At 42.4% G+C, this 26,814-nt stretch overlaps 1 protein-coding gene across 3 annotated transcripts in view; it reads right to left on the reverse strand.

Annotated features, from left to right (window-relative positions):
• Positions 1-230: 230 nt before the first annotated feature.
• The window catches only part of TRAF3IP3 (TRAF3 interacting protein 3), a 356,734-nt gene continuing 330,150 nt past the window's right edge, over positions 231-26,814 (reverse strand). For all 3 annotated transcript variants that reach the window (XM_078644495.1, XM_078644496.1, XM_078644494.1), the window contains 2 exons: positions 985-1,098; positions 231-504 (listed from right to left, as the gene is read on the reverse strand). In XM_078644495.1, the coding sequence (XP_078500621.1) occupies positions 403-504; positions 985-1,098 (216 nt within the window). In that variant the 3' untranslated portion in view covers positions 231-402. The remainder of the gene's footprint in view (positions 505-984; positions 1,099-26,814) is intronic.

The raw sequence follows: 26,814 nt of genomic DNA on the forward strand, positions 1-26,814 counted from the left end.
AAGCACAGTGCGATACTATCTTGGTACTGTCTCGATAAAGAAAATATTGCTTAGTAACTGCGTACTAGAACTGTAATTTGCCAAAGGCTTTCAACAGATTCCACCATGTTTATGCATTTTAATGTATAGGTTACAGACAATGTGGCGTACAATATAAGATTAAATGAGTTTGTTTGCTTGTTCCAGTATGGTGAATATAAAATAAGAAAAGAAAGAAATTAAAAACATAATTTCAACATTTGTAGGAACCTTTATTAAATGGTTTCCTAAAATTGAAAGAAGGGCAAAATACTCCATAAAACATTATTTAAAAAAATATTTTACAAATCCAAAATTCCTGAGAAAGATTTTCCCAATTTATGTCTAAAGTCAGTATAAAATCTGTACGATGCATACTCCAGCTCATCGTATGAAACTGTGCTGTAGAACAGTGATGTAGAATAGTGCTGTCGCTATTGCTAGGAAGATCATCAGACATGGAAACAAGCAACTGCTGCAGCACCCCTAAAAAGAGAAAGGATTCAGGTTGTGAATGTCAAATAAAAGAATGTGCAGAAAGAAGACAGACTCTGAATGAAAAAAAGTCCCACACAAACACTTTGAATTTCTTTGTGTAACAACAAAACCTGCTCTTTGAAATAGCATAATTTAACCAGATCTTAAGTGACATGGGAGACGTAAGAATGCGTTTACCCAAAAGCAGCTGCCAAAATGATGACTTTTTCGTTAATATGTTTAAATATCTAACTCGTTACTCCTTGATATTAAGGTTCGAAAGTACGAATTATTTTATCTTTAACTAAAGAAATGGATCGCCGATTAGTTTGCAATATTTCTGTCTAGTATTTGTATGATCGTGGTGATCGAAATAAAGTTTTACAAACAAACAAATATTTAAAACATTCGATGTTACCTTCTGCACATGACAGGGACTTTTTCAAAAGGGCCTCTAATTATGTGTAGCACACTGTAGGCATCTTTTACCTTTGACCTCTTAGCCTGAAATGTTTTGATCTGGTTTCTGCATTCACGAAGCTTTGTCTGGCAGAAGAGGTACTCCTGACTCAGGCAGTCCAACTCGGATTGAAGGTCAGCACACTGAAATTGTAAATGAGTCAGAAAAGTTAACTTAATACCAAGATAACAAATACACGAAGTGGTTATGACCAACATTAGAGTAATTCCACCCTGTCAGTACTCTGTACAACAAGAAAAGTAAGCACCATTGACTGCAAATAACATACCAGAAGTGCTTACCAATCCATGATTTTTGTTTTTCATTTTATGTTTTTCTTACATTTTCATACACTATTCCAAACCTGCTATCACTATTATGTACCAGCTGTAAATGTAAAATAACTTTTGTGATAGTATTGTAAAATGTGAAAGTAAGATATTGTACATCCACAAGATACCAGAAGTAGAAAAGATTGGCTGCCGTAAATCAACATGAAAACTGTAGGAACAGTCCATGACAAATTGTTTTAATCGTTGAGTACACATCTCGATGTTGAACCTAGTACCCAAGTTACAATAATGCACAGTAATCCATCACAGTCAAATATTATGCCACCATTAAGGTGCCTTGAAGTGGTGTGATGCTGGCATCAACACTATCTCTGGAATTATTTCACTGTCACTGCCAACACCTGATGAAAAATGTTGAACTACTAGATTTGTCCTAGAGATAAATCCCTTAATAGCTCTCGATGACTTGTTAAATTATCACCATTATCCATAGGACTTTTTGTAACAGAGATTCATTGTAGCGTACAGCATCACTGAAGACCAGAGGGGCAGCTGTACTAAGATCATGTCCCATATGTTGACAGAGACTTCTAGAGACGTGGTGCGGTACTAGATGCAGAATCAATCGCTCTAACGGAATTTGCAAGTTCGCACACAGCCACTTGTAGACATCAACATAATTTAACCAAAATGCTATGGGTTGCGGAAGAGACATCACACACCATTTGACCTTTACTTTGACTCACTACACATGCTTACACATGCACTCACATTTAAACAGTCTCACAAGCACGCATACAACATTAATTTGAAAACATTTTGTACTTACGTTAGCTGCCAGATAGGGTCATATTCCAGCTTACTGTACTCCATGTTTATTACACAAATAGTAAATAGTAATATTTACTATTTGTGTAATAAACAAATTGGCAGAAAACCAGGAAAGTGGAGCCCCGACTGACGACTATCAGGAAGAGCTACCCCAGGCACTGATTTGCCTTCTTTGAGAACAGGAGTCGTAAGGGGCATTCCAGTGGTCGCAACAGCGACCACTGAATAACGTCCATGGTTGCAGTCACACCAAACAACAAAATGCACAATGAGAGGTGCTTTTGCTATATGGGTATTAGGCAGCAGTGGCTCTTCAGTTAAGGTGGAAGAGAGCTGCTGGTCAGCTGGAGATGTTAATGATTAATGTCAATAATGAGTTTGGATTAATAGAGGAGTGCGAACCCTATCTTTACAGATTGCTTATATATCCCATTTATACTCAAGTGCTGAATTGCGTTTGTGTCTACAGAAAGAAATACTGACTGCAGTTCAGACAGCTGTTATAAAGGAAAGACCATTGGCTCGGAGAAATGCATAATTGTGGTTACTCCCATTCCAGCCATAGAGGCTGTCACCAAGGCAAGCATTCTATTGCAAAAGCCTTACATCCTAGATGGACACAAGAGGCCACCTCCTTAACAGCTACTGATGTTGACTATGTCTTTGACCCAAATTTGTAAACACAAGAATTTCTCCAGTATGAACAAGAATACCCTGTGCCAGTGACATTTTGCCTCTTGAACAGTATGATTTTATAATATACTAGCAGCCCGTCCCGACGTTGTCCGGGTAGGCTTTGCGAGAGTACTCAGCAGCATCGCCGCTCCTCCCCCACCACCATCGCTGCTCCTCCCCGCCGCTCCTCCCCACGCTGGGCACTCCAGCTATTGGAAAATGTGCAGCCTGCAGCCCGCTGCAGTGAATGACTCCACAGCCTCATAATGCATGGGTTTCCTTTCAAATATTTAGCGCGACAGTACTGACCCGCATCGCCGCTCCTCCCCACCGCTCCTCCCCGTGCTGGGAACTCCATCAGCTGGGCACTTGTGTCGGTCTCGCGCTCCTTCCAGTGCTCTGTCCGGAAACCTAACGCTGCGTTTACGTAACACCACGCCCACACGCCATTGCGCCTCTGGAACGCTGCGTGCATATCACTGTATGCATACGCCCGGACTACTTTTCCCCTAACGTTCTTTCCCCCCCTAAATGTATATGGTGTGTTGCTATATAGCCTATGTCCATCTCCTGGACCTCCCCTTTCCAATGCTGTATTGGGTGTTGTGATTGGTGGTGTACTTTTCGAGTTTACCCGCCTCAAAGGTTCCCAGTTCTCGCTTTATAATAGTAGTATAGATACTGATGTTTCAGCGCAGCCTGCAGTTGGCACTAAACAACAATACGGCATGTGCAGCAGTACGCGGTGTCATCTAAAATGGAGAATTTCATCCACACTAAACTTTTACACAATCCTTAGGGGGACTGTACCGATCAGCAGGCTGTATTGAAAGTTTTAATTGTGGCACAAGAGAACACTGATCGTGAATTCCCCACACTCATAGTGTATGATTCATTTTAGTGTATCCAGTCTTTTAATTGAAAACTTATTAGTGCTCGAATGGATTAAAATATTCTAAAAGAAACACTATCAAGCATAAATTGCTTTGGAGAAAAGCGACACATCTTAAAGAATGCTTGCCATGGGCTTGTGTTGTTCATACAATGGGTCATCAGCGTGTTGGAATACATGTTGCAGGGAATTCACTGGCTGATGAAGCCGCCAAAGCGGCAGTTCAGATTGCTGTTGTAGCAGGAATTACTCATTCACAGACGAGGGTGGATGGTGACATCAAGGTTGCCCTGAATGCTTTATGGAGTAGCACTCCATTACCTAAAAATATCCAGTAAAATACTTTAACATACCTTTTGCTCTCATTCACGGAGTGGGGGATCGAGTGATCCCACCCAGGACCACAGGCTAGAATTAATCATAACTGCTCATGAGGGATTAGCATATGTCCAAGCAGGTGTGGCGGTTGCAGTTTAATTATTTCAAAAACGCTATTGGTGGCATGGTCTGTGTAAGCAGACAATACAATATGTTGTCAGTTGTGACATCGGTCAGCAAATTAAAAGTACAACTGCAGCTTGCCCACCTCTTTTAGTTTCAAACAAACATCTACAATGTGTCTATTTGGAAAATTGTGAACCTCTTAACTCAGATGATGCGTTTACATTTATTCTGTTGGCCGTTGATTCATGTGTCTAGATTTCTATAGGTGTGGCCACAGCTATCGGCTGACGCTAAAACTGTTACTAAAGATTTGCAGTTCTTAGGGTGGCGGGGAACATGATGGTTGTGAGCTAAGCGGACGCAAGCTCCCGGGTAGGAACTTGTTCTTTTTTGTTGTCGTGGGCATCCCGTCCTCCCCTCCTCCCCTTTGGCAAATACCTTGTACCTTGTACCTTATAAAATGACCTCCTTGCCCTGCACCAGAAGGTCTCTCTGCAGTGGCCCTCTGAAGCGAAGCGGTGTCTAGCCCGAGGTGGCTGCTGTGGAGATTCCATGCTGGGATGCTGCCGCCAGCACAAGTCAGCAGAAAGGTTAGGAGATCCTTCCACATGCTGCAGCTGTATTTCTGGAGGCATTCAGCAGCCTTCAGATCCTGTGGAGTATCTGGGAGGCTGCAGATGAAGTCATGTGGGCCCAGCACCCTATGCATGTATAAGAGAGTTCAACCAATTGATAAGGCTGGTAGGGTTAGTGGCAAGATCTGAAGGTACACATTGCGTACCAGAGCTATAACAACAACAAGGGTAAGTCATGGGTTTGAGTTTCCTCTGGTTTATGTGGCCACTGGTGCCAGGAATATAATGAAGAGGTAGAAATGCCTGCCTGGAAAGGCAGCAGATTCTGAGACCACAGTTATAACATTTGGGAAATCTGGAAAGCTGTTGGGGAAGAGCCTGCGTGCAAGGGGCAGAAAGATACCAACCCCCCATATAAATGTTACAGCGTCCCTTTAAATCCTTCTATAAAGTCCTGACTCTACTGGCCCCACAAAGTGCGGAGGGAGGTTTGGAAGAGGACACAAGCCTCAGCATGGATGTTTCTGGCACGTCTGTTGCTGGTAGAGCTACTCCTTCAAGCAAAATCATGGATACCGAAGCAGAAAGTGGGCCACGGGAAGGCTTATGTATCTCAAGTTCCTACGAATAACACATATAATGTTCTTGCACTAGCAGATAAACCAAGATCAGTTGTAGAGCATTGTCAGCAGGTGACTGAAGCAGGAGGTGCATTTAGAGGGCAACCTGAGGTATCATTGGCCGCCATCCTCGTAGGTTTAAAACAGGATATGAAAAACAGATTTAAGATATTGGAGGCCAACCAGGCAGGTAGCCAAGCATCCTGTATTGCACTAGCACAAAACTGGAAGTAGTAGCTGCTCGGACCAGAGCATTAGAGGAGGTGGTAGCCATGATTAGTGTCCGAATCAGAAAGGATTCCTGACAGAGACAAATCTAAGAACTTACGCAGCAGTTGATTGGAACTATTGATCATGTCACTGCTCGCTCAATACACTTGGCTGGGGTCACGATAGATACGACCAAGGCATTGGACTGGGTATGCTGGGCTACTTGTGGGGGGTCTTGGAAATATTGGGATTTAGCCCTGTTTCATCTCTACGCTTCGGAAACTTTATGAAAACTCGTCAGCTAGAATTCCCCTTAATGGCTAATTGATTAGGAGTTTTAGTAATCAAGGGAGTACAAGGCAGGGTTGGCCCCTGTCGCCTTTTTTGTTTGACTTCTATATTGAGCCATTCACACATCAACCCAGTAAAGGCAATCAGGGTATCCCTTTCCACTTTCCCTCTCTTAGCAGTAAGATTAAGATATACGCAGACGACCTGAAAATGTATACATCTGACCCTATTCAAACTATGCCTAGGGTGGAGAGACTGGCGGTGGAGTTCGGGGCCTTGTCCGGATACTTGGTGAATAACTCCACGTCGGAGGTAATGTGTTGGAATTAAGAAGGCTGGAGGGGGGAAGTACGTGCAAACATAAAATATCTAGGAATTGGTATAGTCAACGCTGTGGATGAAATACCACTATATAACTTGAAAAGGGTGGCAAAGGATGTAGATACTATATTGTCCTGATGGAACAACTTGCCATTAACAATATATGGGCATGTGAATTGCATCAAGATGTCGATCCTTCCCAAACTGACGTACCTTTTTAATTGCATCCCTCTTACGTTTCCAGCATCAATTATTGATAAGATCCAGGGGAGAATAACTAGCTTTAAATGGGCCTCTCGCGGGGCAAGGCTGGTGTGGAAATAGTTGAGGCACAGGCTTTAGAAGGGATGCTTAGCCCTCCTGGACCTGAATCTGTATTGTATAGCTTTTCAGTTTAAAAACTTCTGTATGCTTCTGAGTAAACTGGACAGTTCAACAAGGGGAGTACTTTTAGCAGAAATGATCAGGGAGTTTGGCACTACTGGATTTTTGTATAAGTTTGGAACCCTGAAATCTTTCAAAAAGGTGCGAATGAAGGTTCTAAAGACAGCATTAAATCTTTGGTGCAGGGTGAAAAAGATCCTGAGTATTGTATATTATTCCAATTTTCACCTATATGGGATTCCTCTGGCACCCCAGAATGTATGAAGGATGGGCTGAGACTTTCTCTAAGTTGGGCAGGGATTGCTACCTGGGGGGAATTGATGACAGTGGGTATTACCTTGGGTTGTCTTGAGAGCTAAAACTGGAGAGGTTTAAATATAAGCAGCTGTCTTCCTGGCTCGTGATTTTGGCCCTGGAGACCGGGGGGAATTGGTAATTTGAGTCCTCACTTTAGGATGTAGGATCCAGAAGTAAGGAGGTTGCTATGCAGTACTGGAAACCTCTGGAGGCTGAAGACAAGAAGATGATGTCACCATATCTAGTGTGGGAAGATACTTTCCAGGGGGTGGCCAATATGGTAAAACACTTGAAACTATTTTTATTCTGTGGTTAAGCCAGCAAATAAAAAGCAAAATCACTTCTTCACAATTAACAGATTATATTGGACCCTCCAAAAGATCACAGAGTTTGTGTCGCAGCCCACCTCAGATGTAGAAGGTGTGATTAGAGCTAATGAGGAACATGTCTTTTTCATGTGTCCTGGAATCAATTCATTCTGGGTGGATATTGAGAGTATCTTAAAGGACGTTATGGGGCTTACTATAACATTAAACCCTGTATTAGTCCTATTGGGAGTGGATATGACTTCACATAGTCTATTGAGCAGGGAGCAAAGTGGCCTCTTGTTCTAACTAATACTCTAAGCCGGGACGGAGATCTGTAAATACAGGATTGACCCCTCACTCCCTTGTGTTACAGCCTGGCTTTAAGCAGTAAATTGGACTTGTCATCTAGGTATTGAATGCAAGTCTGAAAGATCGACAACAGTATGGGCTAATGTCACCACGTTGGGTGGGATCATGTGAAAACTTCTGATAGAGTAAGAGGTCCCATGATTCCACAAGCCACTGCTCTAGGCGATAGTCCAGTATGCTGGATCAGTGTGGTGGGGCCTAACCTGAATGCAACAGACAGCGACGCGGATAGTAAACATCCTGAGACCTGCAGATGCTATGGTGATATGAGGACAAAAACTAAATGAAAAAAAGTTTTGCAGATATTTATAGGGACCTAGGCAGTAGCAGCATTCCTCTTGGACATGGGACTACCGTTTACCTCTAAGGTTTACCAGGATACCATGGGAACCCTGGGAGTTGCTGTGTATTATTCCTCCCCATCAAGCTGAGGGAAATTTGATAGTGGAAAAGAACTGTGACTTAAAGCAGCCCTTAACAGCTAGAGTATTAGGTTCAGGTCGTAGTTCGATCCATCACTTGTATGGAATTCAGAGAGCTTTAAATAATCTGCCTAGACAATCCTTGGATGGACAAACCACTATGAGCTCCTCTTTGGCATCCAGATATACTTTTTAAATCTTGATATATGAGCAGGTCCTACCCTCGAGTTAGGAATGAGAAACTCATGGGTAATTTTGTCGTTGTCTCCGAAATTATTCTTTCTAATGTTAAAGGTGAATCAGCGTCTTAGGCTACACGCCAGCGACTTGCCATGGTGACAGCAGCCAGCCGCAAACGTGAGTTGCCAGTTACAGTTACTAATATATACAAATATTTAGGATGCAAAAAAGCAATGGGCTAAATCGAAACAACAATAAAAGAAAAGTAGACAAAGTGGAGGTTCTCTGCCCCCGGAGCCTGCTGAAAGATGATACGATTTTTGTAATCGTACTAAAATAAAGACTCCCGATAGGTATCAGGCACCTTGTTCCTTTTAGGAATTGTCTGATCAACAGTAGGACAGAGGAGGGCGATCTGACTGCAGACAAGAATAGTATGTGAAACCAAAACGCTCTTCTGATTTAAAGATAAATAAGGAGGACAGGCCTCCTCCATGTAAACCCCCTTTTCAGAAAAAGAAAGTTGCAGCTTTAACTGTTAAATATGCCACAGACAGTGAGAACCCTCCTCCCGAACAGGAGTTAGGTGGTGACTGTCCTCGACAGTGGCTAAAGTCACCACGGTACGCCGACTCTCCACCAATTTCTGGTAGCAAAAGCTACTATAACATTTATTACAGTTGAAACCGCGGATACCTGCATCGCCCCTCCAGACAGACTATATCACTTAGATATTGAAATTGTAGGTGATGTTAAACGCACCATTAAAGCGATATCTTGGGACAACTTAACTAAGTCTCATGACATACTTCTGGCAGTGGTCGATTGCCCCTCTCCCCTTTGTTCTTTCATCCCCAGGGTGAGGATGTGATTCTACCTTCTTTTTCATGCCTTGCCCCGGACAAAGACAAACAAGCTTATGCTTCTGAATGAGCCGTTGCATTGACCTCTGCACTTTATCGTAACAACACTGGTTGGGAAAAAGATTGCCCTTACTATTGTCATTCCTATACGGTCCACACCTCAAATACAACCACAGTATCCTATTAAAAGGGATGCTAACGTATCTGTTAAGGGTTTTTCCCCCAACTGGAGTACCAGGTAGTAATTGGACCTTGTGTATCTCAAATGACTAATACTCTTTTTCTTGTTCTGAAATCTGATCATTTCTATCGCATTGTCTTAGACTATAGACATTTGAATATTTATAGACACACATTTGCAGTGTAAAATACACAAATTACTGCTCCCATCAATAACGTAGTCCATACAAAATACTTAAAAATATTCCAATGTTTTGTTTGTCACAATTTGGCTCCTGAGAGCTGTGACTGGTCCGCCTTTAGTAGCACCCTAGGCTTTCAGCTGCACTATGTTCGACTTCCTGTGGGCTATTAAAACATGAGTTTTTGCCACACAAATTGTGTTGATTCTTCATCTGTAAATTCTGATTTGTTATCCACGATTGGCATATTTGATTTACTGGTAAGTCCCTAGTAAAGTGCACTGTGTGTGCCAAGGGCCTGTAAATCAAATGCTACTTGTGGGCCTGCACCATTGGTTGTGCCGCTCACATGAGTAGCCCTGTAAACATGTATCAGGCCTGCCATTACAGAGTCTGCAAGTGCAGTTTTAAACTGCCATGTCATCCTGGCAAGTGCACCCACGTGCCAGACCCTAAGCATCCCTTTTACTGCATGCAAGACCCCCCTAAGGTAGGCCCAAGGTTCCCCCATTGGTAGGGTGAGGTGTACGTGAAAGTTAGGACACGTACTGGGGTGTTTTGCATGTCCTGATGGTGAAATACTGCCATATTCGTTTTCCCTATTGTAAGGACTAGCTCCCCCATAGGCCATCATTGGAGCTGCCTTGTGACATTTTACAAGTGTAACTTTCAATTGGAACCAGCTAGATATTTGACATGGGGGCTCCCTGAGCTCAGGATTTGAAAATACATATTTTATTGAAGGTGGTTTTTAAATTGTGTTTTTGAAAATGCCACTTTCTTGCTTTACCATTCGGTGCCTCTGCCTGCGTGTGGAATCAATGTCTGGTTTAGACTGGCAGGGACTGTTTTGTGCATTCACCCGAGACAGTCTCACAAAAGGGAGCTGAATTGTGCCCTGCATAACCTGATGACCCATCACCAGGCTGGTGGGTCTTCCTGAGCTAGAGTGGTCGGAGGAGCGGTAATCTGCATCCTAATAGGTCAGTGTCTGTTTTTCACAATGTTGTTTCCCCCCTTTGTAGTGTGGCTGGGCCAGAGAGGACAGAACTGGTTCCACTAAGCAAGAGAGTCTTTCTTTGAAGCCTGCATACTTCAAAGTCTGAAAGTAGTATAAGTAGTGGGGCACTTACCCCAAAACTTTAGAATACATCTGGATTAAGAGGACCCCGCCAAAGAGAAAAGCTGAGAGCTGTCAGGAGGAATACTGCCATTTTGCTGTATTTTGCTTTGCTGTGTTGGCCTACTGTTGCTGTTTCTGTCTGTAGGCAGTGGAAAGGAGGACTGGACTTTTACTTTGCTATATCCTGCTTAAGAAGATTCTCCAAGGGCTTGAAGTAGAGTTTACCTCTTTTTAAGAAGTTTCAGGGACGCAAAGACTTCACCTACAGCTCCTGGACTACTTTGCCGGGCGTACTGAACCAGCCAAGTGGTACCAACCCCAGTTATTAGCCATTGGAGGTGTTTGATGAGCTGTAAACTGCATGAAAAATATTTTTGATGCTATCACCGATGCCGATACCTGCAAGGATGCCGTGGTCACCACTTGCTGAGTGTGCGCAGCTCCGATCTCAACTATACCGCAGCCCTGGTCTCACTGACAACATTGCACCTTGCTGAACTCAATGCCACTGCTTGGATCATAGCCATGGGCATGGGACTAACTTTTACAGTGCCGCAATGTTGGCCCCACTGACAATAGCATCATCCACTCTGACACCAGCGCTCCGCACCGACACCTCGCTGCTGCCTGTACCGCAGCCACAGACACTGCATTGTGAGGTGCACAAACCACTGCTCGTGATGCCACCAGAGCCCCTGCACCACCAACGTCAGCGCTCCTGACTCCGGACTCATGGAGTTTGATCTGCAACACGTATGGGTCTGAGGACTCACCACCTGTGCAAGGTTGTATGTCAATACAACGTGGTTGTTACACCGCACTACCATTACAACGCGGGCTTTACATCGCAAGCCGTTACCACGACTTGCGCTGTAGGGTGCTGGACTTAGGAATAGTAAGATTTACTAAGATTTACGTACAGTAGGGAAGGTGTTGGAATAGTAAATCTACTATTCCTTAGCCTAGAGCGCCCTCCGACTTGCGTTGTATTGCCCACGTTGTAATGGTAGCGCGGTGTAACAACCGCGTCGTAATGGATGTTCCCCCCTGCGCAACGACACCCGCAAAGCCTCATCACTGCACTTCACTGCAAGGCCCTTGAGGCCTCTTCAATTTCCAAGGTACTGTTTGCGGGTCTTACCCAAAGCCATAGCTGACCTCGACTCCATGGAGATTGACTGAACTCTTGGAATTGTGGGTCACGATGCCGTGCTTGCACTGGTTGGTGCCATCAACTTTGAGGAACTGGATATTTTGGATATTCTTTGAAAATTAATATCATTGCTTGTGTATGTTGGATTTTGTCATTTTGGTCTTGTATTGTTTAGATAAATATTGGCTATTCTTCTAAACTGGTAAACTGTTCATTTTGTAGTGTTTTCACCGTGTTACTGTGTGTGTTTTTTTACAAATACTTTACACATTGCCTCTGAGATAAGCCCGACTGCTCGTGCCAAGCTACAATGGGGTGAGCAGGGGTTATCTTAGGTGTGAAGTCCCCTTATCCTGACTAGAAGAAAGCGTCCCAACTTGGACAGGGTGTATACCACTGCCAACTAAAGACCCCCATTTCTAGCAGTACCTAATGCTAAAGACCTTCATCCTGGATGGATTAAATGGGCTACGTCCTTAAAGGCCATTGATATAGACTTTGTCTTTGACACTTCTTTGCAAACACAATAATTTTTACAATATGAGCATATCTATCCTTTGCCCGCCTCTATTCTGACTCTTCATCAGTATAAACATGTAATTTACACTGACGTTTCAGCTCAACCTGCTATAGGTTCTAAGCAGCAGTACTCTGCCACATGTACCATTGTTATTGGCATTATTTTAAATGGTGTTTTTCACCTCCAAACTCACAGTAAGTCTCTAAGAGACAGTACTGCGCAATTTGCTTCTTGCACTTGGAAATGCAGATTCTAAATTCTACACGCTTATTGAGTGTGATTTGTACTGCTATGTACAGTCTTTCCTTGACAATATACATTTTTGGCAACAAAAAGAGTTCCGAGATTCAAGGGGTAGCACAATCAAGCACAAATTGCTTTGGGTAAAGTGGCAGATGTTAACAATAGGTTGCCACAAACTCATGTAATACATAGATTGAGTCATCAATGTGTGGAAACACACACTGCAGGGAATTCTCTGGCTGATGAAACAGCCAAGTCTGCAGTAGCCACAGCTAAAATAGCAGCAGTTGCACACTCTACAACTTGTATAATGATATCTTGGTTGCAGTGAATGTGTTTGAAAACAGCACCCCTTAACAAAAGGGCTTTTCCTCTAAGTACTCTTATCACTTAAATGACCAAACTGTTCTTTTTCTAACTATTCGTGGGATTGGAAATTGTGTGATTCCCAATGAGGACCACAGACAGGCTTTAATTGTTGCTGTACATGAAGGTGTTGGTTCCGCCCATGTGGGACTGGCTGCCACTAATTTAGCTTTTACAACAACATTATTGGTGACACAACGTATACAGATAGACCAAAAAATACGTCCTGTGTTGCGACATTTGTCAGCAGATTAAAAGCTCCACCGTGTCTTGTTCACCGCTGACACATCTCTTGATTTCTCACAAGCCTTTTGGCTGTATTTACCTCGATCACTTTGGTCTACTGATTTTGGATATTGCATTCAAATTTATCTTGGTTGCAGTTGATTCATGCTCTAGATTCTTTTGGGTTTGGCCACAGCGCTCAGCAGACACTCAGAACTGTCATTAAAGACTTGCAATTCTTCTTCTGGACTTGTGCATGTTGAGCATTCCACTCGGACCAGGGTCCGGCTTATGCTTCTAATGCGTACCGTGATTTCATGACGACCTTGGGTGTACAAGTGCATTAATCTTCTCCATATAGGCCGAGGGAAATTTGGTTGTGGAAAGAATGGACCATGACTTAAACCAGTCCTTAACGACTAGAGTATTATATACAGGACATGGTTGGTTGAGTCATCTCTATGGGGTTCAACATGCACTTAATAATCTCCCCAAAAGACCTCTGGGTGGGCTGACCCCTACAAAATGCTTTTTGGCATCAAGATGTGTGTTCCAGAGTGTAGGTACTCAAAGTACGGCCTGCGAGCCATTTTCTGTCCGCCAGACTTTTCCATATGGCCCCCATGTGGAAAACAACAGCAGGCAGTCAGCAGCCATTATTCTGCCTTTTGTTCGTTCCTCGGGGGACACATTCACAGTCAAGGAAAAAAAGCATCAAAAGAGCATGCTGAATAAATGAGTGTCTCACCTGCGGGCCCCCTCCCTATTTTGCTCAGTGACATTGCTCACTTGCTAGGAGATGGGAGGCACTGGATATGCAGTGCTGTATGGTGAGTGCATTTCTTTTGGGCCTCAGGCCCTTCTCGTGTGTGTGTGTGTATTCATTACATACATGAAACTAAGTGCACTCACTGCACCGTTACCCTGGTGAAAGATATAAGTGACTTCTCAAAGTGAGAATTAAAAATTAAATGATCTCTGGTTGCTTGTCAGAATCGTGTAGCACCAGCTGCCGTGGAACGTAGACTCTTGCCCCCATTGTTCCCAAAAATATTTCTCCATCAAATATTTTCCGGATTCTACTTCCGAGGAGTCTTGTTTTAAGAACATCCGTGCTGCATTCCTTTGATGTGAAGTGATGCTATTGTTGTCACAATCCTAGACAAACTTTGAAAAACAATTCTGATGTTTTATTGGAAAGTAAACATGAGCTGGGCTTATCACACATAGTATGAGGATTATCTCTGACTCTACTGGGGTTAGAAGAGAGGGAAGCGTATATCTCCACAGCAACCTTAGTGGCGAGGCAGGTGGGACATTGGCCCAGCACATGCAGTGGAAATGGCACCTATTCTCTGATTTAAATAGTATAATAAATCCATAACTTGGTTGAAGTGGATACCTAGTCCCCAGGCTCGATGCCACTGCACCTGATAGCCCTGCTCCTAATCACCAGTTGCTTGCGTCAAAAGAAGGAAAGTGCAATGCCATTATTGTATAAGCAAAGGTGCACATAGTTCATCGTGGCCGAAATCGTACTTGTAGAGTTTCTGCTTTTCCTCTGTCTGCCCTGTGTTGTAGATTTTTAAACATTTGGGCCCAGATTGTAGCTTGTACTGGAAATGGTTCTGCCATTTTCTTGTCTCCTTAAAATCTCACATTCTGCCTTTTACAGGCCAATATTTTCCCTCGTTGTATTTAACAATCATATGTCCCCCGAAGGAGCTCCAGGCCCGGACTGGCCGTTGCGGGCACCGGGCAATCCCCCGGTGCGCCGCAAGGGTGGGGGTCGGTTTTGGGCCCTGGGGGCCGTTTTTGTTACAGGGCCGTTTTTGCAGCATAGCTGCAAAATCGGCCCTGTAACAAAATCGGCCGAATACCGGCCCCGGCAAAGACCTCAGTCGCACCCCCAGGGGGCCGGCTGAGCACTTTGCCAGGACCGGTTTTGGTTCTCAGTCCGGCCCTGAGGAGCTCCAGCATAGCACAAGCATCTGACTCCTCACAAAGGCTGGTTCCTGCCTCATCACCACCACAGAGACACAGATGCAACTGTAGTGAGGGACATTGACCTTTTACCGGTATCTTTGGTAGAAAACTCTACAACCATCTCAAAGTAAACTCCGTTCAGTCCCCATAATTGGATTGCGTCACTTGCCTCTGCACGCATGGAATGATTTGTGACATATGTCATAATTACAAGGCCAGACTGGCTATATTGGGCATATCCACGTGGGTGCTGAAATGATGTGGGGGCAGTTTTCTGAGTGGGAGCAGGTTTTGTAGCAATGCAGCAGTTTTAAAATTACTGCAAAGTTCCTTGTATATTCAACAGTTTTCGGGCAACAACAAAAGTGGCAAGTTAACTCTGGTGATTAATGTACCTGCTGGAGAGAGATGGGAGTTTTGTGTAGCACCAGTTTTGACTCATCTAGGGTAGCACAGAGGGTTAATATGCCTGCTGTAAAGAACGGGTATCGTGCATATCATAGAACAATGTTTTCTGTGCATGGCTAACTGGGTTACTGCTTTTGTCACACATACCCTTTTGTAACTGTGCTGTTCATACATTACAGTCATAATCTAGCACAGTGAGCTATTAACTGCCATCAAAGAGCGGCATGCAAGCAGCACGGTACATATTAGAACGTTATGTTTTTTTCCAGTCTTTTATTATCCTGATGTTGCTAAAAAAAGGTTTGTTTGGGTAGAAATAAATTCTTATTATTAAAGTCAACCCTAACCACTTTCTTATGTTCTGAACCCTGAGTTTGTGCTTCTCCAGACCAAACACTCTTAAAAAGTGCCCTACTAGTGTGGATGGCATGTCAATCCTACACCTTTTAGTCCTCTTTGCCTTATGTAAAAAAATGTATACTCTGATTCACAATTTTATGATTCATTGTCTCTGTATGTGTGTGTGATGCAACATGCTCCAATACCCTACACTGGTATGAGAGGTGCTATAAAACAAATACAATACATGTGAGAGAGGGGCTATGGAGAGATGAGAGGCGCTGTTGGAGGGTGATAGTGAGGGAATCATTGAAGGGCCCCAACACATATTGTTGAATCCTGCTGCACTTCATGGTCATTATTTACTATGCTTTAAAAACGAATACAAATGAATATGTAATTACAGCTGTGTTGTAGAATGCACCATTTTTCCCCACACTCTCAAACCCCTTTTGGAAGTGGTCAGCCTTGTTCGCTGCACTGCACACTGACAATTTGCCAGGGCTGCTTTGGGCTCCCACTTTGGCCCTGCTTACTTACATCACACAAACTGCTTTTATTTGCTGTGTGTATTATGCCCCTCCACAGCAAGTTTAGATCAAGATGGAGGTTCCCTTTCATGTTGCCCTGTGGACATATTATTCTCTCTGCTGCCTTTTAGCTGGGTTTGTGCTCTAGAAATAACATACATACATACATTCCCCTGAAAGCCCCGTTGCAAAGCCCAGTTGCTCACATGGAAGGGCTGTGAGAATCCAATGGCGTTCTCACCAGGTTAATTATGGAGAAATAAGGAGAGACCCAAAACAATTTGACTGCTTTTGGCTGCTCTCCTTGCAAACCTGCCAGGCATCAAGCTAACCCATGATAGTGTTCTGTCCATCTGTCCTCCAATTCATATTTTCTGGCCTTTCTCTATTGACATGGATTGTGAGATGTGTGTAAATCCCAGACACCATTCTCGGTATGCCTACAGTTCACCCTTGGAATATACATTCAGGTGACTGGTAGTTAGTCATCAGTGGAAGAACTCATTAAATAAAAAAATATGTATTTTTCCTAAGAGTATAAACCCCAGATTGAGTGCCATGCATGGCTTTACTCCAAATGGTAGAATTTGTCCACCAAACTACCCACTATGCCATGTTTCATCCATCTTAGACCCAACCCTAAATCCCACACACCCCACCAACTCAGCCACGGTCATCTCTGCGGCGCCTAGTGATACCCCAGACTGTGAATTTCGGCCCCTGAGGAAATGTTTGTGAGTAGCCCTGTTCCAGACCTTGACGGTGCGGACATTCTGGTGGCTGCCGCAACCTTTGACGCCATGTGCTGTTTTACAGGAACTACAAAAATTCTCACAAACTCTTACCTGCATCTCTCTCTTTTCGACTACTGAGGACCAAACTCCGATTTCTGGCTGGCTTCCAAAAGTTGGAGATCTAGTTCGAGAGAAGGTGGCGATAAAAAAGGAATTTTGCCCAACATACTGTGCTCCTGTTCTAGCACAAGTTCCGGTCCTCGGAAGCTTGTTTCCGGTCCAGGGAAGACATGGCTTGGCAGTTCGGGCTGGACTGTTCTCATGAGGCACAGGGTCAGACTGATTTGCATATAGCCATGTCTGAACTGGGGTGGCAGAGTGGGCTAAAGAACGGTGATGGATCAAACCCAGATCTTTTGACAGGGTGTGAGTGTTTGATTGGTTCAGATGCTCCGTCCATCATCACCCCCTTTTGTACCACTTTTGGCCACCATAAGTGTGGCAGGGTATGCTCAGACGTGAGTCCCTTGCTCACTTTGCCACTGGATTCAAGCAAGCCGGGCTGAAGACGGCTGGAATGCCAGAAACCGGTCCTCGGAAGCTTGTTTCCGGTCCAGGGAAGACATGGCTTGGCAGTTAGGGCTGGACTGTTCCCATGAGGCACAGGGTCAGACTGATTTGCATATAGCCATGTCTGAACTGGGGTGGCAGAGTGGGCTAAAGAACGGTGATGGATCAAACCCAGATCTTTTGACTGGGTGTGAGTGTTTGATTGGTTCAGATGCTCCGTCCATCACCACCCCCTTTTGTACCGCTTTTAGCCGCCATAAGTGTGGCAGGGTATGCTCAGACGTGAGTCCCTTGCTCACTTTGCCCCTGGATTCAAGCAAGCCGGGCTGAAGACGGCTGGAATGCCAGAAACCGATCCTCGGAAGCTTGTTTCCGGTCCAGGGAAGACACGGCTTGGCAGTTCGGGCTAGACTGTTCCCATGAGGCACAGGGTCAGACTGATTTGCATATAGCCATGTCTGAACTGGGGTGGCAGAGTGGGCTAAAGAACGCTGATGGATCAAACCCAGATCTTTTGACTGGGTGTGAGTGTTTGATTGGTTCAGATGCTCCGTCCATCACCACCCCCTTTTGTACCGCTGTTCCAGTCCTTGGCATACAAGGTACACAAACTGTGACCTTGCCACCACTTCCAGGCTCCAAAGACAAACGGTATGTCTCCATTGAACATGTCAAACAACGCGATAAGGCTGATTCTCAATAGTATGCCATGAAGTGTTCATACCCTTCCACAAGACTTCCCTTTATGGCCCATGAGCACCACCAATTTGATTTTTCCTGGCTGTAGGGGAGGGGGGTGACGGGACAGGCTGAGCCCTCCGCGAATATTCTGACAGACACAGTACTTGTTTCTACTGTTACATCTATTTATATGGATCTACCGTTGGTGAGTCCATCTCAATTCATGTTTTGAGGTCCTTCTACTGAGTCCCAGCCTCCAGATTTCAAGCTGAGTACCTCTGGGTACTATATGAATCAAGATGATTTTTCTTCAGACATTTCTTCTGTTTTGCATCTGCATGGATTTGTATTTTTATTTCATGGGTAAAATGCGCATCCTGCCTTGGATGTATGCCTGGAACATACTCTCCTTGGTTTTTCTGTCCATGTGGATTGTATTTGTGACTTTTTTCATGTTAATCAATGGCCATTACCTCCTGTAACATACTGCTATGGACTTGGTCGATGAGTTGTTGGTTCCCTATTATTCATTCCATAAACTCAGACTTGTCCCTTGTCAACATTTCAGCTTTCCAGTGACTAATGGAATTGTTTGGGATAAAGTTCTTTTCGACATATTCGGCCATATGGAGATCTTACAAATACCATAGGTTCAGCCTTTTTGTAAATGATATACATTGGAAGTATTTATGAATGATTACAATTTATAAAACGTTACATGAATACATAGATGGTTTGGATTCTGTTCCTCAAGACATTTCTTGCTGGAATCACTTTTGAGTAAAGAGATGTTGGAACGCTACATATGTTTATGAGATAGCAAAAGAAATATTTTGCACCCAAATGAACCAATTGTTTATAACTTTAATTTGCTGCCCAGGTCATAGGGATACTGGGTTAACCCCATTGGATACTGAACTCTTCATATAACTGAAGCAGGAGTTCAAAACACACACACACACTGAGCAACGGTCTTGAGGCAAGATTACCATGTTAGCTGAGATGTAGAACATCCATCCATCCATGTATGCTAAGGTACGGGGTCCGCCTCGAATCCCAGAGATCTTTGATATATAATAATCATTTAGCTTCAGCAGGGAGGGGGATGATTTAGGCTAACCTATCTTATAACATGACAGCGCTTTTTATGTTATATGGTCTGTTTATCATGCTAGCAATATTTTTGCTGTCCATTTGGTTTTTAATTGTGGCAAATAATGAATCTTATGGCATGATAGTTTAAATATTTTAAACTTCCTTCGTGTCTCTTGTTTATCGTATTGTGGTCAAGTATGAGTGAGAGAGAAAGGGAGTGGACTGTTACTTCGATCTATGAGAGGGTCAAGAGTGTTGTGTTGTGGGGTGCCAACTCATTTGTTTCTCTGGAAAGTTTAGGAGGGCAAGTGAGGCAGTATAACTAGTCAGACTCAGGCTCATAGATACTAAGGTAGTATGGTGACTCAGTCCCTACATGACGATGTGCTATGGTCCCAAGCCTAGCTCTATTCCTGAGCAAACTCTCTGCAAAAGTACTTTATTTATAGACTGTTTTATCCTTAGACAAATGATTGTTCTGAACAAAACAATTCAACAAACTACCTGCCTAGGTTTGGCTAAAATTAAAGATATGACCACACCTAGCATTTCCTCTAATGCATGTTTCGAAAAATGGCAACACCTTGCAAATATTACGGAAGAACAGCTCAATAATGTGGAACAGGTCAATAATGGTACATATTACTCTTCTATCTCAAGTTTAGATGAGGGTTTAGTGTAGGCAGTTGATACTAATGGTTGTATTGCATGGTTTTAAAACTTTTCAGCTGGCTAGCAGACCAGAACCCTAGTATATGCAGCCACAACATTCAGGGATGCTTAACACCAATAGCGTAGGAAAGTTATGCCAGCAATTTAACAGCATTCCACCATATCTGCGTTTAAGGAACATCTCTCTCTCTCCATTCCGATGACATAGATTTACAAGATTTCTTGTTGGGTCCTAGGTCACCATGCTCTAACATTCCACATATGCCATCTACAATGAATTTCGGAAAGTTTCTCAGCTGTAAGCTGCTGGACGCTTAAGAGAAATAGACAGCACATTTGGAAAAGTAAATGGCTGTTTTAGATAATGGCATGACTACATTGTTGACTCAAATTTATTCTTTGAATAAAATTGTATCATCTGCATTCAATATAATATAGAATGACATGTCTCTATTCCAGCATGGGCAAAGTCAACTGAGATTGATTATGCAATTGAGTTGGACATTGCAGGTATTGAAATCAAACTGTGTGTCATGGCAATATCTAAATGCACTGAGCTTTTTGTTGCCTCATAATTTAGCAAACACACAAAGACTGATGGCAAAGAAAGATGCAACTTATACAATGTTGAGCACAGAGCATGCGGAAAATTTGCCTTTCACAGCAGCTGAGACACCATCTACTGTATTGTTGATCCACTGATTCATTTAATTACCCATATCAACATTTCATTTTACATCTTGCCTGAAATATTTTCAAGTAGGCAGATATGAAGCTATGGGGGAGAGTTTTTTTCACGAAACCTCATTTTTGCCCTTCGATTACAGATGTTTGAGTGGAGAAATCAACGTTTTCATTAGCAGAAATGAATGTAAAACTTTGTTTGACCATTCATTAGTCTGTAAAGAGGTGACACTTCATGGAGTGAGCAGGGTACTTTAGCATGTTAATTAAAGGGCTTCCCAGTCTCCTTGATTCGGCCAGTGTTCCGATTACTTTCACATGGAAGTTATTTGATCCAGAATGACCAAGGTTGGCATATGTGGTAACAGTTTCCAAGGTCGGGACTTGTAGTAATGTGTTCTTTCCACCCACACACCTGATAAGGGAAGTTACCTTGTGGCTCTCAATTCCTATTTTTAAAATTAACTTTGGTGCTTGAGAAACTTTGATCTTCCTCTGAAGACACTTGTTTGTAGCCATTGGATCCGGCTTTGTTACTGTATTTCAGATTATATCCGGAGAAATTCTGTCCTTTTTACACCTATTGGTTTCCAGTGTTTTTGCAGGCATGCCACTTGTGTTATTCCTGGTTGTTACTTTTTTGGTCCTATTTTTGTTGCTCCACAATGGATGTTCCACCTGTGCTGAGCATCTTTACTTCAGGAATTGAATGTAAACTGGTCTTTGTCCCTTACACATGTGTGGTTACAATGCGTGCAGCCTGTGTTCTGCTGTCTGTGGTGCCCTTTCGATGTACACTGGACCTGTGTCTTGTTATGCAATTGATTAAATCTACGGATATAGTTCGGCAGGTGCCTCTGATGAGGGCTCATCTTCAGTGCTGTCCTATGAGACGGCCATTGCTACAGATGCTTACTTTGAGCCACTATCACCTCCTGGCATGGATGCTTTGGATACTGGATTACTGCAATCTGGTTTTTCTACTGCAGTTAAATTACCGGCTGCAACACCATCAACATCTGCTAATTGGGCTGGATATGACCATGTTTGTTCTTTAGAACTTGCTCTTCAAGCCACTGTGGATATATAGTCTGCAGATGCGGGTTCCTTCCTGAATCCCACTAACTCTTTGAACATGCAAAAGATTTCGGAAGCATCCTACATTTCTAATTCGGCCTCTCGTTTTTATAGCACATTGACTTTTATTCATTTTTATTAGAAGCGTGCTTTTAATTGGCAATTTTGTATGTGCTTTGGTTACTAAAGTATATTTTGTAACATTTTATTTGACAGTTTAGGCTCGCTTTTATGCTTTTAATCTTGCTTTGAGCTGAGTTTCCCTCCGGCCAAGAAGAGGGTATTCATGTACATCAGGGCCCGTTCTGAGTCTCCATTTTAGTTTCACATTTTAGCTTGTCATCTTTTTCTATGGGTAACTTTTATAGTTTTATACTTACACAATAATGTGCTTAGCAATGTTTTTACATGTCGTTTATTTCTTAGTAGGATTATTATCATGTTGTTTGTACCCTCTGTCCAAGGCTAGGGACATGGAAAGCAATGCCCTTGTTTTTGGTTGACCGGTTGGAGACCGCTCTACGGCTCCAGAAAAATCATCGCATCAGCTCTGCACCTTTGAAACAGTGCAATTGGAATGGTGCTTTTATTATACAAGCAACTACAACTTGCCAATACTGCTTCTTATTGTTCAACTTTAGACCAACCGTTGTTAAACACTTTTTCAGTTCGAATAAATCAATTTTATTTTTTCTCTAATCTGGTTAGTTCATTTTCATTTCAAAAAACCATTTTACAAAAATTCACAGCATTACAACCGACATTATAAAAAGAGTCCCCACCCAAGACTTGTGCTCATAGAGCGTACCTCTTTTATACCCACACCTTCATACATACATACCATAATATCTTGTTTGTGTATTCTAAATAAATTTTGCATTCATACTACTCTTATCCATTCAGCTCTTCTCCATTCAACTCTTCATACATACCTCATATATACAAAAACAAAAACCCACCCTGGGGAAAAAACTGTAATCAGAAAATCTTTTTCTTTAAATCGAAAAGCAACAATATTTCCAAACATATACAAGAAAGTTATACATATAGGCCATCTCAAAATATCATATTCAAATAGTCCTTTAGCATATTTTTTTTTGATAGATTGGCCTAACAAAAACTGTGGTCGACGCGTTTCGAGTTCCTTAGATAGGGAACTCTCCTCAGGACCAAGTGGCTCTGGAAAGACAAAGATAGATTTGTCTTACTTCACTCATAGAGTTAGATACAACCAATATCTAGTGGGGCGGCTAAGAACTCTCTTACCTAGTCAATCATTCGGCTCTTCTTAATCAGTTACTCGTATGGGGTCCTCGAAAAGGGTCCTTAAACAAAAAGATTTAAAATAATGCAGGTGGTCAGTCTCAAAAACCTATTTGTCAAAGTCCTGGGGAAGCTAAATCAAATTTCTTACTTTTTCTTTCTTGGCGCGACGCGCCTCACATTGAATCGTGGTGGTAGATCTACGGTCTGTACTTTGAAATGTTTCTATTTCTAAAAATGAAAATGAAGGCCTTATTATTATTTATGCTGTTTTCTTAGTAGTTGGAATTGTAACATCCCAACTGTGGCGGGCTCTTACCTGTCCTGTTCTCACGTAGGCGGTAGACGTGTGATTCTTTTCTCTTTTTCTTTGTTCGAATTTCTGGAAAGGTTAAATGACTATTAATTAGTGCACTTTGTTATATTGTGATGTGCACAATGCTAGATGTACAGGCTTACGTTTCCTTTCTTGGCTTCTCAACTTAGCATATAACCAGAGGTTTCAAGTTTGTATATCTTTCTTGCAATAGTCTACATGGCGCTCTTTTCATTGTAAGACATTTAGTAATGAAGACTCTATTTGGAGCGGGCGTGCTCTCTTTATGAAATTCGCAGTGGTTTTTTGAATGCTATCTCAAAGCGTGTAAGTGACAGGGAGGGATGGCTGTGTGTTAGCTCCACCTTTGCCTATTGCACTCATCTTCGGTGAGACGGACTATTAAGTCCTACGTTAATTTGACAGTATGCCAATCTGTTGTCTTCTTCTGCGCTTATCCGCATAAAAATGCGCAAATATTGTGTGCCTACCTTTTTCCGTGGACGCGGGTTGGAAGAAGACTGCTCTCTGTCTGCTTGAATTTCCGCAGTGCCTATGGCGGCAATCTCGCGGTATTTTGTTGTTGTGATGTGCCACTTTGAATTCTGGGAGATTGAATTCATACCCGGCCAACAACTATTTTTCTTGTTTATTGCTTGTGAAATGCAGAGCGGTGTATAGACCAATGGGTCTATTAAACAGATTATGAAGGCATCAGTTGATTCATTGTGCAAATGGTATTGTTCAAACTTGACATAGACCTAGCGCTGGTTGCGCCGCTGGAGTCTCTAATTGACTTTGCTAGATTTAATGTTTGTTTACAAACTCTTTGTTTACAAACATTAAATCTAGCAAAGTCAATTAGAGACTCCAGCGGCGCAACCAGCGCAAACTCTATGTCAAGTTTGAACAATACCATGTGCACAATGAAGCAACTGATGCCTTCCTAATCTGTATAATAGACCCATTGATCTATACACCGCCCTGCATTTCACAAGCAATAAACAAGAAAAATAGTTGTTGGCCGGGTATGAACTCAATCTCCCAGAATTCAAAGTGGCACATCACAACAACAAAATACCGCGAGATTGCCGCCATAGACACTGCGGAAATTCAAGCAGACAGAGAGCAGTCTTCTTCCAACCGGCGTCCACGGAAAAAGGTAGGCACACAATAATTGCGCATTTTTATGCGGATAAGCGCAGAAGAAGACAACAGATTGGCATACTGTCAAATTAACGTACGACTTAATAGTCCGTCTCACGGAAGATGAGTGCAATAGGCAAAGGTGGAGCTGACACACAGCCATCCCTCCCTGTCACTTACACGCTTTGAGATAGCATTAAAAAAAACACTGCGAATTTCATAAAGAGGGCACGCCCGCTCCAAATAGAGTCTTCATTACTAAATGTCTTACAATGACAAGAGCGCCACATAGACTATTGCAAGAAAGGTATACAAACTTGAAACCTCTGGTTATATGCTAAGTTGAGAAGCCAAGAAAGGAGACGTAAGTCTGTACATCTAGCATTGTGCACATCACAATATAGCAAAGTGCACTAATTAATAGTCATTTAACCTTTCCAGAAATTCGAACAAAGAAAAAGAAAAAGAAAAAAAGAATCACACGTCTACCGCCTACGAGAGAACAGGACAGGTAAGAGCCCGCCACAGTTGGGTTGTTACAATTCCAACTACTAAGAAAACAGCATAAATAATAATCAGGCCTTCATTTTCATTTTTAGAAAAAGAAACATTTCAAAGTACGGACCGTAGATCTACCACCACGATTCAATGTGAGGCGCGCCGCACCAAGAAAGAAAAAGTAAGAAATTTGATTTAGCTTCCCCATGACTCTGACAAATAGGTTTTTGAGACTGACCACCTGCATTATTGTAAATCTTTTTGTTTAAGGACCCTTTTCGAGGACCCCATACGAGTAACTGATTAAGAAGAGCCGAATGATTGACTAGGTAAGAGAGTTCTTAGTCGCCCCACTAGATATTGGTTGTATCTAACTCTTTGAGTGAAGTAAGACAAATCTATCTTTGTCTTTCCAGAGCCACTTGGTCCTGAGGAGAGTTCCCTATCTAAGGAACTCGAAAGGCGTCAATCTCAGTTTTTGTTAGGCCAATCTATCAAAAAAAAATTTGATGCTAAAGGACTATTTGAATGTGATATTTTGAGATGGCCTATATGTATAACTTTCTTGTATATGTTTGGAAATATTGTTGCTTTTCGATTTAAAGAAAAAGATTTTCTGATTACGTTTTTTTCCCCAGGGTGGGTTTTTGTTTTTGTATATATGAGGTATGTATGAAGAGTTGAATGGAGAAGAATTGAATGGATAAGAGTAGTATGAATGCGATATTTATTTAGAATACACAAACAAAATATTATGGTATGTATGAATGAAGGTGTGCGTATAAAAGAGGTACGCTCTATGAGCACAAGTCTTGGGTCGGGACTCTTTTTATAATGTCGGTTGTAATGTTGTGAATTTTTGTAAAATGGTTTTTTGAAATGAAAATGAACTAAACAGTTTCGAGAAAAATAAAATTGATTTATTCAAACTGAAAAAGTCGTTAACAAGTGTCAGTTTTACTCTGTCTCTGGTTGGTCTAAAGTTGAAAAATAAGAAGCAGTATTGGCAAGTTGTAGTTGTTTATTGTGATATTGGCGTGGTCTTACTGCAGATAAGCCAAACCCTCTCATTGTTTTTTTTATTATACAAGCAGCCTCTGTGCTACATTCTGCTGGTATTATCCTGGAAGGAGGTGCACTGTGACTCTGACCTCTATTCTAAAAGAGAAAATAGCCTGTTCTACACAGACCGGCTTCCTGGTACATCATACTAAGGTTTGGAGGTTAGGCTATCCTGATGGATCTGGCAAAAGGTACTACCGCTCTGCTCTTGATAGTATGGGTAGTATTAGATAGGGGGTGTTCTGGTTCAGTTTGCAATTCCATTACCGGGTCCTAAATTCACGTTTTCTCTGAACACTGTTGCCTTGAGATCGGCAGTCACCGTATTGTAGAGCAGTTCTGCATTCCTTTTTGGTTTAGTTTCAATTTCTGCTCATCCTTGCTCCTCTGCTTTAGGGGTTATGCCTTTGGGAGCATTCAGGTGAGTATTCTAAATGGGCTTAATAACTTGAATTTATTTTATTTGAGGAGTTTTATATAGCACTGGCAAGACCCGAGCGCTTACAGCATTGTTACGTCAATTTTCAGACAAACACAGTAAAATAAAAAAAATACAGTTTCAGAGTCTAGACACATTTTTGGCCACAAGAAGCAATAAAAAGATAACCGTTTTGAGCTTAGTCATTTTTATTCAGTAATCATGGATTGTGATTGTGGAGTTGAGCATCAAGTCGCTCAACTCCACAGAGCTTGCAGGAGGGATAACAAGTAGCTAGGTGGAAATTCCATGGTGCAATAAAATAGATTATCTCTTGGAGGGATAAAGGTATTGGTTTAGGAGAAATTATTTTAGTTGTCTTTTGAAGCTCGTGAAGGAGGTGTGGTTCTGAT

Source organism: Lissotriton helveticus, chromosome 5_1 (genome assembly GCF_964261635.1).
Source record: "Lissotriton helveticus chromosome 5_1, aLisHel1.1, whole genome shotgun sequence".
In the NCBI taxonomy this organism is placed as follows: domain Eukaryota; kingdom Metazoa; phylum Chordata; class Amphibia; order Caudata; family Salamandridae; genus Lissotriton; species Lissotriton helveticus.